At 40.1% G+C, this 15,901-nt stretch overlaps 1 protein-coding gene and 1 pseudogene across 10 annotated transcripts in view; one reads left to right on the top strand and one right to left on the bottom strand.

Moving 5' to 3' along the window:
- LOC112580127 (protein ZNF738-like) overlaps window positions 1-15,494 on the bottom strand; it is a 41,219-nt gene extending 25,725 nt beyond the window's left edge. For 2 of the 10 annotated variants that reach the window (XM_044931606.2, XM_044931604.2), the window contains exons 1-5: window positions 15,044-15,428; window positions 14,775-14,870; window positions 10,946-11,072; window positions 10,351-10,446; window positions 442-537 (exon numbers count right to left, since the gene is read on the bottom strand). In XM_044931606.2, the coding sequence (XP_044787541.2) occupies window positions 442-537; window positions 10,351-10,446; window positions 10,946-11,072; window positions 14,775-14,849 (394 nt within the window). In that variant the 5' untranslated portion in view covers window positions 14,850-14,870; window positions 15,044-15,428. Of the gene's footprint in view, window positions 1-441; window positions 538-3,988; window positions 4,422-10,350; window positions 10,447-10,945; window positions 11,073-14,774; window positions 14,871-15,043 lie in introns of those variants that run through there. The other 8 variants (XM_044931610.2, XM_044931603.2, XM_044931605.2 and 5 more) reach the window with 8 other exon arrangements.
- Window positions 4,778-8,333, top strand: LOC123330302 (annotated as a pseudogene).
- Window positions 15,495-15,901: the final 407 nt, after the last annotated feature.

Raw genomic sequence — 15,901 nt, 5'->3', positions numbered from 1 at the left:
AAATTGGGGCGGGGGGGGAAGTGTCTCCAGTTTTCCTAGAACTTTGGCAGTGAATCTACAACTCCACTCACACACTTCTGTCTGGAGGTAGAAACAAACTTTAAAAAGAGTATCATAGAGTTACTCAGAAATGGGCACATTTTTCCTAGGATCCCCAAGAAATGAAAGAGCAGCCAATTCATGCAGGTTGTCACAGGCCAAGAAGAGAATTTCGGGTCTCACTGTGAATGAGAAAAGTACTCACTGCAGATGAATTCATGAATGATTAAAGAGACAGAATGGGGCAGATGTCCCTCTATGACAGCAACAGAAATAAACCCAGACTTTTCCAAAATCTTATCCATTGAAGCAGATCTTCCCAAATCACAAGACTAAGGATGACTTCTTCATAGATCCTTGGACCTCTCACCTGAGTCATCGACTCCATCCATTCACACCTACCTGGGTATGTGGCTGTTGTCTCCATTCTCCTTACATCCCACACATGCTTCCTTTGCTCCAGAAAGATGACCAGATCTGGCTTAGAGACAAGAAGACCTGTTCATCAGAAAAAGGAAACTTAGTTGTGCTGGAGATTCATCAGTTTCCAATCCAGTGTGTATTCAGGTGAGCAGAGAAGGTGTGGTAGAATATTAACACAGCCTAGAAAATGATTTCCCCAAATATTTTATTCAAAGTACCTTTACAACACTAACAAATACATAAAAATGAGAACCTGAAATTCTGGTAAAGTACTACAAGGCAAAAGTAAGTAGTGGAAATCTGATTTTGAAATGAGGGCAGAACTATTTTATACCACTGAACTTATAACATTCCTAGTAATCCAGAGAGAAGGAGGTAGATTACATCAAGGGAGAGGAAGGTTAGAATCATAAATCATCATGAAGTCTTTATAATCTCACAAACTTCCATTTTTTTCCCTAAAAAGCAGGGGTCTGAAACTCTATTATAAGAAGCAGATAATCCCAGGAGACATTCTAGAAATGCAGGAACCAAAACCCTGAGGGTAGATAAGGGATTCTGGAAGGAAATTATCCTCAGCCAAGGAGGCCAGGTTCCCATAGTTCTTTAAAATCACTTCCCTGTACAATTCCCGCTGACCGAGGTCCAGGCACTCCCACTCCTCTAGAGTGAAATCTATGGTCACATCCCAGAATGTCAGCAGTCTCTGAAATACAAGTTGCATGTGCCATGTGGCCATAGCAACACTTCCTAATGTGACCCAAGATGGAACCAGCAGGAGAAATGGTTTTGATTTAGGAGAATGTCTGATATTACACAAGAATATAATTTTTACATGCTAATGTTCTCTATCATATTTTTAGCCCCAGAAAAAAGATGGTATACAATTCACAAAACCACTGTAGAGATTCTTTTTATCTGGGAGAAAAACTGTACTATGATGTGATCTACAGAGGCATATTTATTTAGAATGTTGTTCTTGTGTTATACAGAATAAATCATCTATCAACCAAACTTGAATATTTTTCTCCAAACTGGGAATATTTTTTAAAAGTGGATTCCAATTCAAGAGTTCTGGAGTCAGGCCAGAGTTATTCTTCTTTAACAAGCTCATTTTTAACTGGCTAGTTCATGGTTATTACATCAAGGCTGTATATTGTCACCCTGTTTATTTAACTTATATGCAGAGTACATCATGAGAAACGCTGGGCTGGAAGAAGCACAAGCTGGAATCAAGATTGCTGGGAGAAATATCAATAACCTCAGATATGCAGATGACACCACCCTTATGGCAGAAAGTGAAGAGGAACTCAAAAGCCTCTTGATGAAAGTGAAAGAGGAGAGTGGAAAAGTTGGCTTAAAGCTCTAATATTCAGAAAACGAAGATCATGGCATCTGGTCCCATCACTTCATGGGAAATAGATGTGGAAACAGTGTCAGACTTTATTTTTTTGGTCTCCAAAATCACTGCAGATGGTGACTGTAGCCACAAAATTAAAAGATGCTTACTCCTTGGAAGGAAAGTTATGACCAACCTAGATAGCATATTAAAAAGCAGAGACATTACTTTGCCAACAAAGATCCATCTACTCAAGGCTATGGTTTTTCCAGTGGTCATGTATGGATGTGAGAGTTGGACTGTGAAGACAGCTGAGCGCCGAAGAATTGATGCTTTTGAACTGTGGTGTTGGAGAAGACTCTTGAGAGTACCTTGGACTGCAAAGAGGTCCAACCACTCCATCCTAAAGGAGATCAGTCCTGGGTGTTCATTGGAAGGACTGATGCTAAAGCTGAAACTCCAATACTTTGGCCACCTCATGCGAAGAGTTGACTCATTGAAAAAGACTCTGATGCTGGGAAGGATTGGGGGCAGGAGGAGAAGGGGACGACAGAGGATGAGATGGCTGGATGGCATCACCGACGTGATGGACGTGAGTCTGAGTGAACTCCGGAAGTTGGTGATGGACAGGGAGGCCTGGCGTGCTGTGATTCATGGGATCGCAAAGAGTTGGACATGACTGAACGACTGAACTGAACTAATTTAAAATCATAATTCATCTATTTTTAATATATATTATATAATAGAATCTATGTAACTTTGTTCTGTATTTCACATGTCTCTCACATGCACTTTCATAATATAAAGAATAAAAATGAAAAAAATAAAAAAGGAACACAGACAAATACAGAGACAATTCTAATAAATGTGTATACCAGTGTAGGTAACTGGGAAAAACATAAACATATACCTCAAAAATGGATCAAATAATGTTATCATTTTTGTGCATACACACTAAAATGGGAAGTATATATGTTTTAAAAGTGAGAAAAAGTACTCAAGTCAATAAAGTCTGGTTAAATTTCATTTATTTGTGGATGATAGTCTGTGTGCTTTAAATACACTAACATACAAACACACATAACAATATAAAATAAATTAGAGTTCTTGGTTCTGAGTCCTTTCTTTCAAAATCTATATCACTTGTGTTGAGCTATATTTTAGAAATTTAACATAGTTACACAAACATTAGGAATAATCATAACTATTCATGAAAATCAAAAAATGCGATGATTATATGAGATATGACAGTGGAGTACAATGTAAACTCAGATCTGGACTTGCATGATGAAAACCTCCACTTCCAAAACCCAATATGCCCACTAAACACAGGTTTGTTCAGCATCCAAAGCAAAGAGAAACTAAGAAGGTATGGATTTCTACTGTAACTGGTGGCTTCTGTGTGTCCCTGACAACCATCCAAAACCTTTCTTAAAGATGAAGAGGAAAAATGTGAACATCACAGTGCTGGAATCTCATATAAGACCCTGAACCAGGAAAGATGCAGTATAATGGGATAAATGGTAACAGGTGATCTGAATCTACCCTGAAAAATGTCAGTCATGCAAATTTCAGTTCATATATACCTCCCCTGCTCTGCGTCCTATATTTTAAGAGCAGGTTATTTTAATAATATAGACCTTACAATATTATTTCTTTTTGTTTCAAAATTTTCTGAAAAATTCCGGACCATTGAGTTCATTCTATTTATAACTGCATTTTCTTACTCCTGTTCTAAAGATCTGAAGTTGCAAACAGATGGAAGCTCCTCACTGTAATCCCTCTACTTCCCTAAGATCCCAACACCAAACTACATCCCAGTGGGAATCTTGGATACCAGTGACTCCTCATGTTGATCTCTCACAAAGGGAATATACTTTCAACTTTCACCAGTTGAAATGACTTTCCATCTGATCTAAATCACACGGAGAATTCATCTTGCTCTATAGAAAGCTGGGATACAGACAATGGAGAAAGGGCTCTGAGACATAAGGGAGGGGTGGTCTAAAGAGCTGGTCTTCACTATTGTAGGAAAAAGCAAATAGTCGAAAACAAACAGCCCAAGCCCCGCCCCCACCCCCCCCTCAAAAAAAATACGAGTAGAGAATTAAAGGTTTGCAGGTTCTCAGTCCAGGCATTTCAGGAGGAAAAGCAGACACAACCCCAGACCCAGGACAGGACATGTACCTGAGAAGCTGCCATTTCCTCCTCTTCTGCGTCTTCTCTAGGGAATGTTATGCAGCAAACACACCTCTGCATCTTGAGAAAATACCTTTAAAGGCATCCGCGCAGCTCTATAACCTGCAACCACCTCTCCTGTACTCTGTCTCAGGAAAGATTCAAGAACAATCACTTCCTACTTGGAGACCAGCCTGTGAACTTATTTCTTGATTGTTCTCTCCCCACAGAGAGCTCCTAACCCTCTGCTCACACAGACCATATAAGCTAACTGACTTCCCCAGTCCAAATCCAGTTAGACCAACCCTGCTGCCTCTCCTCAGACTGAAGCCCGGCCTCAGCTCTCACAAATGGACCAGGAGCCACATGCTTAAGCCAGGCCTCCCCTTACAATCCCCTGGAGCACTTCCTACACACCACTCTGATGCTCCCACAGGACCGAGAGAGAACTCTGTGGGGAGGGCACAAGGGAGGTCATTTCCTAATGCTGATCACGTGATCCTGATGGAAGCAGATGGAAATCACTTGGCCAAAGATTCTTTCTGAACCAGTTCAGTGAATACAAAGCCCTCGAGGTCAGGTTCCCCACTCTAAGAGGTTATGCATCTGCAGGTCTGAGGTGGGGCCATGAAAGGAGTCTTTATCAAGTTCCCTGTTTATTCTGATGCTTCTCCCCCAAGACCAGGTTCAGAAGGCGAGCTGAAGCCCTCACACTCAGCACACCTGAGACCTCTCAGGAGGGGAGGGTCTAGGGTGGGAATTTCTGAAAGTCAAGCAGAGAACCAAGTAGAGAAAGCTCCAGTACTTGGGGTTCAGACCTCTGTAGGTGACCCTGAATGAAATTCTGTGGGCTCCCCAGGCTGACTGTGGATGGGTCCATTCAAACCAAGAGGAGCAGGAATCTGGTGAGCTCTGAGGGTGTCATTAAAGGGGGGCCTGTGAAGTAGACCCTGGGGTTCAGCAAGACTGCTGGTCTCAAGGAAGGGGGGCATCTAGTGGCGGTGCTCACAGGACTGGCTGGTGTGAGTTCAAGGACCTGCAGGCTGCCTGCTCCCCAGACAGACGCTGAGGCAGCACCAGCACGGAGCAGTCAGGGGGGCTCTCAACAGTCCTCTGTACAATCCTTCTTATTAGAACCGTCACAGTGTCCGAGTAGTTACAAAATGAGAGAGTAGATACAACATAGAAATAGTGGAAAATATCTGAAATTATTAGAGGTTTAAAGCCAAATGGCATCTTTCTCTGCTACCAAATAGTTTGTTACAGTCTCTTCTCTACAACCTTAAAAAAAGTGGGAGAGGTTAATGGTGGTGGTGGTGGGTTAACACTAAATTCATTACAATCAACCAAAACACTAAAAACTACTCACTTTTATTAATTAGCATATTTAAAACATAGTTGAAATAAAACCTTTTACAACAAACTGTGTGATCCTTGATTAAAATACAAATTACAAGCATAGAGAAAGATATTTATTTTTCTGATACAATGATCTGAGAATTGTGATTTCTATGGTTTACAAAACAGAGGCTAGGAATCACTTAGTAAATTGACAAACCCTAATTATATGATTTTTTCAGGAAGAGTTTCCCATACGTTTCTAGGTTATCACAGAAGATGTTTTTATTTCAACGTTGTCAACTAATATCCATGACTTCTGTTGATATTATAGATATGTCAATATTTTAGTTAACCATCACTGAGTTCTTACAAATCAAGTGATATAACTACTGAAAATTTAGAACAAACCTCTGTCTTACTTTAATACATGGAAAGAGTCCATCATCACTTACATGACGTGACCTACAGGGATATTTGACATCAATGACAAACACCTACATTTAGATGTTCATTGTACATTTTACATTACTGTGTCTTTAATCTTCTAATGGAGATTAGATATAAATGGTTCCAACACAATATAGAAGGTCTTCTCTCATCTTTGAGGTAGTAACCATCAGAAAAATTTGTTTCTACACACTAGAAACAAAGCCTAGCATGCAGTATTTGAGAGTTGAATTACATTCATTTTGGTTTTCAAATAATCTCAAATCATGTCAGTCGAAATAAGGATACAATGCTAATAACTGTAACATCTTAAACACCAACCATTCATCTCATGATCCATACTAACATATCAATTTTCTATTGATATGAAACATTGATTCAATGTTTTAACTACAGATTACTCTCTGCAGTAATTCTCCTTCAGAAAACAGGATTGACGAAATGCTTTCTAGTAAGCTGTCTCTGATATTTACTTAGATTTGAGTTTTGATTAAATACTTTTCTACATATTTATTACATCATTCCCATGTGTTTCTTGTGTAAACTCTCATGTTTTCTGGTGTATGTTTAGGACACATCTCTTCCATCACTTGTTTCATTACTAGGGTGTACTCTCAAATGTCTAGCGAGATGACCGCTCTGATTAAAGCCTTTGCCACATTCCTTTCATTTGTAAGGTTTCTTTTCAGTATGAATTCTCTGATGTTTATGAAAACTTGAGCTCTGACGAAAGGCTTTGCCACATTCTTTACATATATAAGGTTTCTCTCCAGTATGGATTCGCTGATGTTGAGTAAGGCTTGAACTTTGGGTAAAGGCTTTGCCACATTCCTTACATTTATAAGGTTTCTCTCCAGTATGGATTCGGCGATGTGGAATAAGGCTCGTAATTTTGATAAACCCTTTGCCACAATCCTTACATTTATAAGGCTTTTCTCTAGAATGAATTACCTGATGTTCAGTAAGACTTGAGCAGCAAGTAATGATTTCACTGCATTTGTTAAATTGGTCGGACTTCCCAGTATGAAGTCGCTGATGATGATTAAGACTTGAGTTCTGTTTAAAGGCTTTGCCGCACTTTGTACATTTATAAGGCTTCTCTTCAGTGTGAACTCGCTGATGTCGAGTAAGACTTGAGCTACAGTTAAAGGCTTTGTCACATACCTTACATTTATAAGGTTTCTGGCCGGTATGGATTCGTTGATGTTGTGTAAGATCAGTGCCACGCATAAAGCCTTTGCCACACTCCGTACATTTGAAAGGTTTCCTTCCTGAATGGATTTTCCTATGTCTACTTAGATTGGATGAGTTAGTAAAGACTTTCCCACATATATTACACTTGTTCTCTTTCCGTGGATTCTGAATCCTCTGCTGTCGACTAAGATCTGAAGACGGATCAGAAACTTTCCGGGGTGCTCCAAGCGATCCTCTCCCGCTGTTCCCCTTGCAATCTCCGCGCATTGTCGCCATGCCTTGCAAAACTGAAGAAATCAAGGACAATCGGTTCACAGCTGGGCGAAAGGATGCCAAATCTGTCAAGATCAAGAAAAATAAGGATGATGTGAAGCAGATATCTTTACACCTTGGTCATCACGGACAAGAAGGCAGAAAAGCTGAAGCAGACTGAGCCCCCAGGTTCAGCAGTGAAGGAGCAGAAATGAACCACACACACTGATTTAAACTGGATTAAAATTTTAAAAATCTCAAAAAAACAAGGAAAAAAAAGAAACGTTATCATATTTATTACAATTATAAGTCTGCTCTCCAATATGAATACTCTTATATAAAGATGTGTTCATTGATAAAAGATATTCCTACATTTATTACTTTTAAAAACCTTGTGTGGACATTGAGGTCTCTGATACTTGTTCAGGTTTGAGACTTGTTCAACCTTATGCCCAGTGTCATTGCCTGTATCGCGTCTCACTCCATCACAAATACTCTTGTAATTATTGGGGGTGGAGCTCTTACTTAAGGCCTGACCTATTTTAGTACACATGAAAAGTTGTTCCCCATTAACCATATCACGATATGTATTCAATTATGGTGGTTGGATTAAGTGTCTTGTATTATTATCAACATTACAAATATTGGAACAGAGAGAATATATCTGTTGTTGGAAGACTAATGACCCCTTGCTTACCGAGCTCTCAAACTGCTTATATCGGGAGTTTTCCCCCTGATTTTTTATATATGATTTTAAATATCTGGTTTTCAGACATGTTTGAATTTATGTTTAATTGAAGCCTATGTTCAGAATAGTTTGAATGAGTATTTGCAGTATAGACTGGATATCTTTCCAGATTTTAGACATTTCCTTTCAGAGAATATGTATATTTCAAAAACGATGTGGGTCTTTGCTTAAAAACATGCACTCTCTGCAGATATTGATGCCTGAAATTGGTGTTTTCCCCAAACTGACTCATAGTACTTTTTTTTTGGCAGTCATATCTGTATTATGTGAAACTGTCTCAATTTCCTTATGTCCTTGCAAACATCCTCTCTGTATTTCACATGCCCTTGTATATTCCCAGTCTTTCATTAAATGTAAGTTGCCAAGGTGAAATCTTTCATTTATTTCTAGGTTTGCTTTTGGGAATACATCTTCTAACCCTGGATCCTTTGGCATCAAACCCTGGGTGTCCTAAGAAGACACAGCTGAAAGATTAACAAGTCATTTTAGTATTTTCAGTGAACATCCTTAAATATTTACATGACATTGATGAACCTTTGCTAGATTAAGGATAAAATAGAGATGGAAAGATCAAAATGGCAGAGGATTAGGAAGACGTGGAGTTCATCTCTCTACAGATGCATTGAGAATACATGTGCAAATGGGACAACTCTCACAGAGCCCAGCTGAACACTAACAGAGGATCTTGGACACCTAAAAGGACAAGAAAGGTCCCTGATTAGCCAAGTAGGACGAAAGAAGGAAGAAGGAAATGGAAGAGGTGGTATGGGACCTCCAATCCTAGTTGGGGAACTGAAGAGAGGAGAGGTTGACATCTGGGGAAGCCGGTCACTGGGATGGGATGGGAGCTCAGTTAGGGTAGAAGAGGAGCCTCATTCTCTGTGGGAAGAGAACACGGCAACAGTCTGTGGCAGCAGGACACAGTGAGACCTGTACAAAGGCTGCTGACCCCAGCCCTGCCCACCCAGCCTGAGAGGGTGTCCACCACTGCAGACAAGGGCTGGGTGCTGGAATGTGGGGTTTGGAGAGGAGAACCAGGCAGAGGACTGCAGTTGGCTGTGAGGAGACATCCTGAGGGGACAGGAGGGAGGGAGGAGCTCTGCAAACGGGATGCTTGTGGAGGAAGCCTGAACCTCTATAGTGCAAAGCACCATTGGTGAGTGATGCCCAAAGGGAAGACCCACCATTGCAGCCTCTCTCCTTCTGTGCCAGCCCCTCCTTGCCAGGCTCTAGGAAGGGCTCTTACTGGGCTCCACTTCTTATCACACAGGTTTTTATTTGAGAATGTTCTATTAGATGTTTGAATCTAAAAGTCATAACTGATATTGACAGAGAACTCATCAGAAAGTGAGGATATGTGGGATAAAGTCCAGGGAAACTGATAACAAACAAGATAAATTAATAAAGTAGTCATTCTTCAGAAATTAAATAAGAAGTAAGACTTTAAAGATATGATGAGAACACAGGAAACTCTACTTAGTGATTTATGGAGACCTAAATGAGAGGTAATCAAAAAAGAATGGATATGTAGTGGATATACATATATATGTATAATTGATTCTCTTTGCTGTACAGTAGCACAGCATTGTAAATCAGCTATACTCCAATAAGATCATTTTTGAAAGATTTCCTTATATTATCTAAAAATTCTAATAGTTTAACAACCATTAAAAATATGGTGGAAAATGTTCTAATCTCTTATGCCAGTTTATTTTAACATTCTTTGAGGTAATTGAATATATTCAAGTATTTTAGCATTGAGGAATTGGGACAGATACACTTAATATATTTAACATGAATTCATATAAAGAAATAAGAAACTTTGAAGTAACCCTGAGATTTGCGTTCTCTCATTTTAGGGAGGTTTTGACTGATGCAGTGAAGAAATGACTTGAGTTTAAAACTTATAAGTTCATATTTGTAGCTTCCAGTGTTTTAGAAATTATAAATCAGAAGAAAAAAAAATCCGTCCCTAGTATTCCTAGAACTTTAACAGTTTGTCTACAGCTCCACTTACACGCTTCTGTCTATAGGTAGAAACAAACTTTAAAAGGAGCATCATAGAGTTACTCAGAAATCGGCACAGTTTTCCCAGGATCCCCAAGAAATGGAAGAGCAGTCAACTCATGCAGGTTGTCACAGGCCAAGAAGAGAATTTTAACTCTCACTGTGAATGAGAAAAGTAATCACTGGAGATGAATTCATGAATGATTAAAGAGACACAATGGGGCAGGAGATATCCGTCTATGACAGCAAAAGAAATATAACCAGACTTCCCCAAAATCATATCCACTGAAGCAGATCTTCTGAAACCATATACAAAGGATAGATTCCTCTCTGATGTTTGGACCTCTCACCTGAACCATCTGCTCCATCCATTCAGACATACCTGGGTGTATCGCTGTTGTCTCCATTCTCCTTACATCCTGAGGATCCCTCATTTTCTCCAGAAAGGTGACCAGGTCCGGCTTAGAGACTACGAGACCTGTTCATCAGAGAAAGGAATATTTGTTTTGCTAGAGTTTCATCAGTTTCCAATCCAATATGTATTCATGCGTGAAGAGAACGCGTGGTTGACTGTTAATACAGCCTAGAGAATGATTTTCCCAAATACTTTATTGAAAGGACATTTACAACACTAACAAATACATTAAAGAACAGATCCGAGATTCTAGTGAAGTACTGCTAAGGTAAAAGTAGGTAGTAGAAATCTGATTTGAAAAGGAAAGTGACACCCTTTTATACTACAAAACTTACAGAATTGCCACTAACCTAAAAGGTGGCAGATTACATCAGGAAGAAAAAGGTTACAATCATAATCATCATGAAGTCTTCTTTCTAAACTCACAGATTCCCATTTTCCCCTAAAAAGCAGGATTCTGAAACTCTATTATAAGAAGCAGAAGATTCCAGGAGACATTCTACAAATGAAGGGACCAAACCAGGTGGGTAGATAAGGGATTCTGGAAGAAAGTTATCCTCACCCAAGGAGGCCAGGTTCCTGTAGTTCTCCAACATCACGTCCCTGTACAATTCCCGCTGACCGAGGTCGAGGCACTCCCACTCCTCTAGAGTGAAATCTATGACCACATCCTGGAACCTCAGCCGTCCCTGAAATACAAAGTACATGTGTCATATGGCTGTGGGAAGACTTCCTGCTGCTGCTGCTGCTGCTGCTAAGTCGCTTCAGTCGTGTCCGACTCTGTGCGACCCCATACACGGCAGCCCATTAGGCTCCCCTGTCCCTGGGATTCTTCAGGCAAGAACACTGGAGTGGGTTGCCATTTCCTTCTCCAATGCATGAAAGTGAAAAGTGAAAGTGAAGCCACTCAGTCATGTCTGACTTGCAGCGACCCCATGGACTGCAGCCTACAAGGCTCCTCCATCCATGGGATTTTCCAGGCAAGAGTACTGGAGTGGGGTGCCATTGCCTTCTCCGGGAAGACTTCCTAATGTGACCCAAGATGAAAACAGCAAGTTCAGAGACCTGGTTTTGATCCAGGAGAGTGGCCGGTATTACACAATAATATAATTTAATATAATATAATATTTTGTACCATATTTCTAACCCCAAGAGAAGAGGATGAGATATGATCCACAAATCACTACATAAACTATTCTGATCTGGAAGAGAAATTGTAAAATAATCAGATCAACATTGGCATATTTATTTTTGAGTGTTTTACTCGTGACACAGGATAAATTGTTTATCAAAGAAACAGGAAATATTTTTAAAAAGCATACTCTGATCCAAGAGTACTGGAGTGGGACAAATGTGGCCCATTTTAAACAAGTTTATTTTAACTAGCAATGTTGAAAATTGTGTTCCATTAATGACTATTTTTGAACAGCAATGAAGTAGAAAGTAAGGGAAGAATTCATACTTAACTTTCAACTTCAAGTGCTTTAATTATTTTACAGTCTAATAGGATAGCAACCTTGGCAGTAAGAATCATTTTAATTTTAGAATATATTATATATCTTTCTGACAATTTTAGAAGAGTCTTGAATGTGCAACAGAAATAATGTAAAATCAATCATGTTGCTGATGCACCTTTTGGCAAATATTTTAACAAACATTCTGTAATGGCAGAGCTTAAATTTTACTTCAATTTATGGACTCTAGACTTTAATAAAACAGAAAAACACACAGAGACAACTCTAATGAAAATTTATAGAAATTTCTGTATTTGTAAATAATATTTGATAATATTTGTAAATAAGAAAGTGTTAGTCACTCAGTCTTGTCCTATTCATTGTAACCCCATGGACTGTAGCCTGCCAGGCTCCTCTGTCCATGGAATTCTCCAGACAAGAATACTGGAGTGGATCATGATTCCCTTCTGAGGGACTCTTCAAAGAAAAAAATAGATCAAATCATATCAACATGTTCTCGCACATAAACATACACTAAAATGGGGCTATATACTTAGTAACAAAGAAAAACGGTCATGTCAATAAAATCAGTATAATTTTTAACTGATTAAAAATGTGCATAAGTATTTGAGGATGATATTATTAATTTTTAAAAATAGACTAGGATGCAGACATACACAATGATATAAAATAAAGTAGAGCTCTGGTTCTGAATTTTTTAATTTCCTGAAAATCTATCTTTTGCACAGAGATATATTTTAAAATTTAGCACAGTTGAACATAGATTAGCACTAACATGATTCTTGTAAACATTCTGGAAAATTAAAAAATGTAGAGACTATGTGTGTGATGTGAGCGCGGAGTGTACTGGAAGTGATCAGACCTGGACTTGAGTAATGAAAACCCTCCCTCCCAAAACCCAGCATCTCTACTAAACACACGTGAGTGTTGTCAACTACAAATTGGCACTTGCCAAGAGGATTGCCAGCAACTGAACCAAGGCATTTGCCATCTGCCTCTGGGAAGAATGAGCCCTATGGTCCCTGCAGCTGTAAACTCTCCCCAGAGGGAGTTCAGGGTGGATTGAGGCACTCTGCTCCAGGGAATCTGGTGGAACGGGTCTTGTCAGGAACTGATTTCATGATCCAAACCCTTGCATCTCTTTATATCTAGAAAATCACTAAATGGTGACACCAGCTCCTCACGACTGGCAGAAAACCTTTTGTAAAGTAAGAGCCTGACTGCACTAAACTCCCCCTTGTAGGGAAATGAAATGAATAGTCTGGTTTAGGCCTCAGAGACAAAGTCGAACAGGCCTCTGACCTTGCTTCTAACCTGCCTGGACACTGCCCTGACTGAAAGCGACTGAGTGCCTGCCTGCGGTGAGTGCAAGACTTGCAGCACCAGAGATAAGATGAGGGAGAAATCTTGAGATTGTTGAGACCTTGGGGGGCCCAGCCAACCGAACCCCAGGTTTAGCAACATTCCGAGTTTTACAAGACAAAACAAACAGCTTTAACATAGAACCAGGCTTGCAATTTGGTCACAGATTGGCGAAGTTATCAGTTTGTATCCCTCCTGGGATTATAAACCAGACCCGAAATGCAAAGTTTGAAGTCTCACCCAATGAGCAGAAGCTCTGCTTGGGACCTTTTCCCCATTGAGACTCCAGATGTGCTGTGTCCTGGGACTTCCCAGTGCTGTTCCGAGTCTGGATGTTGGTCAGAAGCCAATTTGGTGATGTATCCTCTGTTGTTTTTACTTCTCTTTTCTTTTAATGTTAGTATATTGAAAGTAAGTTTGGCAATTTTTAAGTAAATGTCTGTATTATTTATTTGTATGTAACAAGTGATTTATTTTGTTAATAAACCCTTTTTAACCTGAGACAAAAGCGAAAACTTTCGGCAAAACACCCCTTCACCAAAATCTTATAGACTGACTTTCCCCCACTGCCACTGTAAAGCAGTCTCTCAGAGCTATTTGAGATGCTCTCTCCAGGGCTGCAGGCCTCATTTTGCCCCAGATAAAGCTTGATTCGAAACTATCAAGTTGTGCATTGATTTTAGCCAACAGTGTTCATTTTCCAAACCAGAGAGAAACTAAAAAGATACTGAGTTTCCTCATTAACTGTGATAGTTAGGCACATCCCGCAGTTTTTCTTTCCAAGACTCTTGTTCAAGACAGACAGGAAAAAAAAAAAATGAACTTCATAGCATGGGAATCTCACACAAACACCTAAACCAGTGAACATCTGAGGTCATGGGGTAAGAAGTACAAGGAAAAATGCACTATTACCACCGAATATTTTGGCAATATTATGGAATCCATGATCTGAACCTATGGTGAAAAGATGTCAGTTTTAAGCAAATTTCACTTCATATATACCTCCCATGATCTGTAACCTAATAATACGTTTAACAGAAATCGTTTCTTATAGATATAGAGGATAGTGTCTGCTACTTTTTTCATTTCTGAAAAATTCTGGACTGCTGAGTTCATTCTACTTATAAGGACATTTTCTTACTCCTGTTCTAAAGAACTGAATTGCATCCAGATGTAAACTCATCACTGCATTTCCCCTACTTCTCTAAGATCCCAACACTGAACTACATCCCAGTGGGAATCTCGGATACCAGTGCCTCTCTGAATTGATCTCTCACCAAGGGAATACATTCACCAGTTGAAAATCACTAATCATCACGCTCTCTAGAAAGCTGGGATACAAACAATGGAAAAAAGGCTCTGGGACACAAGGAAGAAATAGTCTAAGGAGACTGGCTTCACTATTAAAAGAAAAGAGAGAGAAAATAAGGTTTTGATAGCAAACACCCCAGGCAGAAAAATTAGAAGCAGAGAACTAAAGGTTTGCGGATCCTCAGTCCAGGCATTTCAGAAGGAAAAGCAGACACAGCCCCAGACCAGGGCCAGGACAATTACCTGAGAAGCTGCCATTTCCTCCTCTTCTTCCTCCTGCTCTGCGTCTTCTCTGGGGATATTATGTTGCAAACTCATAACTACATGTTGAGAAAATACCTTCAAATGCAACAACACAACTCTTTAACCTGCAACTTCTGCAGTGAACAAGAAGAAAAAGTTTTCTTGGTTCTCTCACCCTTTTCTGAGCTTTTTTCTGACTTTCTGTGTTCCTGTAGTGGGTAATCAAGACTAACCTAATATGCTAATCACATCTTGGGTTTGGTGCTCACCTTTCCTGCACGCCCGTTGCAGACCACCCCTGCGAGTTCTTCTCCTTTCTTCTTGCGTTACAGAGAGCAGGCCGCAGAACAATTCACGAGAGACATTAATGGACCCGCCAACTGGGCTACCAGACCCAGGGTCTGAGGGTTTCTGAAATAACGTAGGAGGAAGACCTGCATTTAGGAGCCCGGAGCTGCAGCCTGAAACCTCAGAAAGGGAGGATTTAGGGCGGGAACTTCTAGAAACAAAGAATGTCAGCCTGATTCCCTGGGGAGAGGCTCTTTCTATGATGGGTGTGGCCTGAGCTGTGCCCTTGAAGGAGGGGAGGGGAGGTGGGGGGAATGACTGCTTAGTGGGAATCACCTGGGGGCCTTGGGTTTTGAAAAGGCTTTGCTCTCAGCTGTGGATACTCAGTGGAAAGTGAAGTCAAGTGGGCCTTAGAAAGCATCACTATGAACAAAGCTAATGGAGGTGATGGAATTCCAGGTGAGCTATTTCAAATCCTGAAAGATGATGCTGTGAAAGTGCTGCACTCAATGCCAGCAAATTTGAAAACTCAGCAGTGGCCACACGACTGGAAAAGGTCAGTTTTCATTCCAATCCCAAAGAAAGGCAATGCCAAAGAATGCTCAAACTACCGCACAATTGCACTCATCTCACATGCTAGTAAGTAATGCTCAAAATTCTCCAAGACAGGCTTCAGCCATACATGAACCATGAACTTCCAGATGTTCAAGCTGGTTTTAGAAAAGGCAAAGGAACCAGAGATCAAATTGGCAACATCTGCTGGATCATGGAAAAAGCAAGAGAGTTCCAGAAAAACATCTATTTCTGCTTTATTGACTATGCCAAAGCCTTTGACTGTG

The sequence above is a fragment of the Bubalus bubalis genome, chromosome 18 (genome assembly GCF_019923935.1).
Source record: "Bubalus bubalis isolate 160015118507 breed Murrah chromosome 18, NDDB_SH_1, whole genome shotgun sequence".
In the NCBI taxonomy this organism is placed as follows: Eukaryota; Metazoa; Chordata; class Mammalia; order Artiodactyla; family Bovidae; genus Bubalus; species Bubalus bubalis.
Note: the sequence above shows the minus strand (reverse complement) of the source record. Positions and strands in the feature narration are given on the sequence as shown.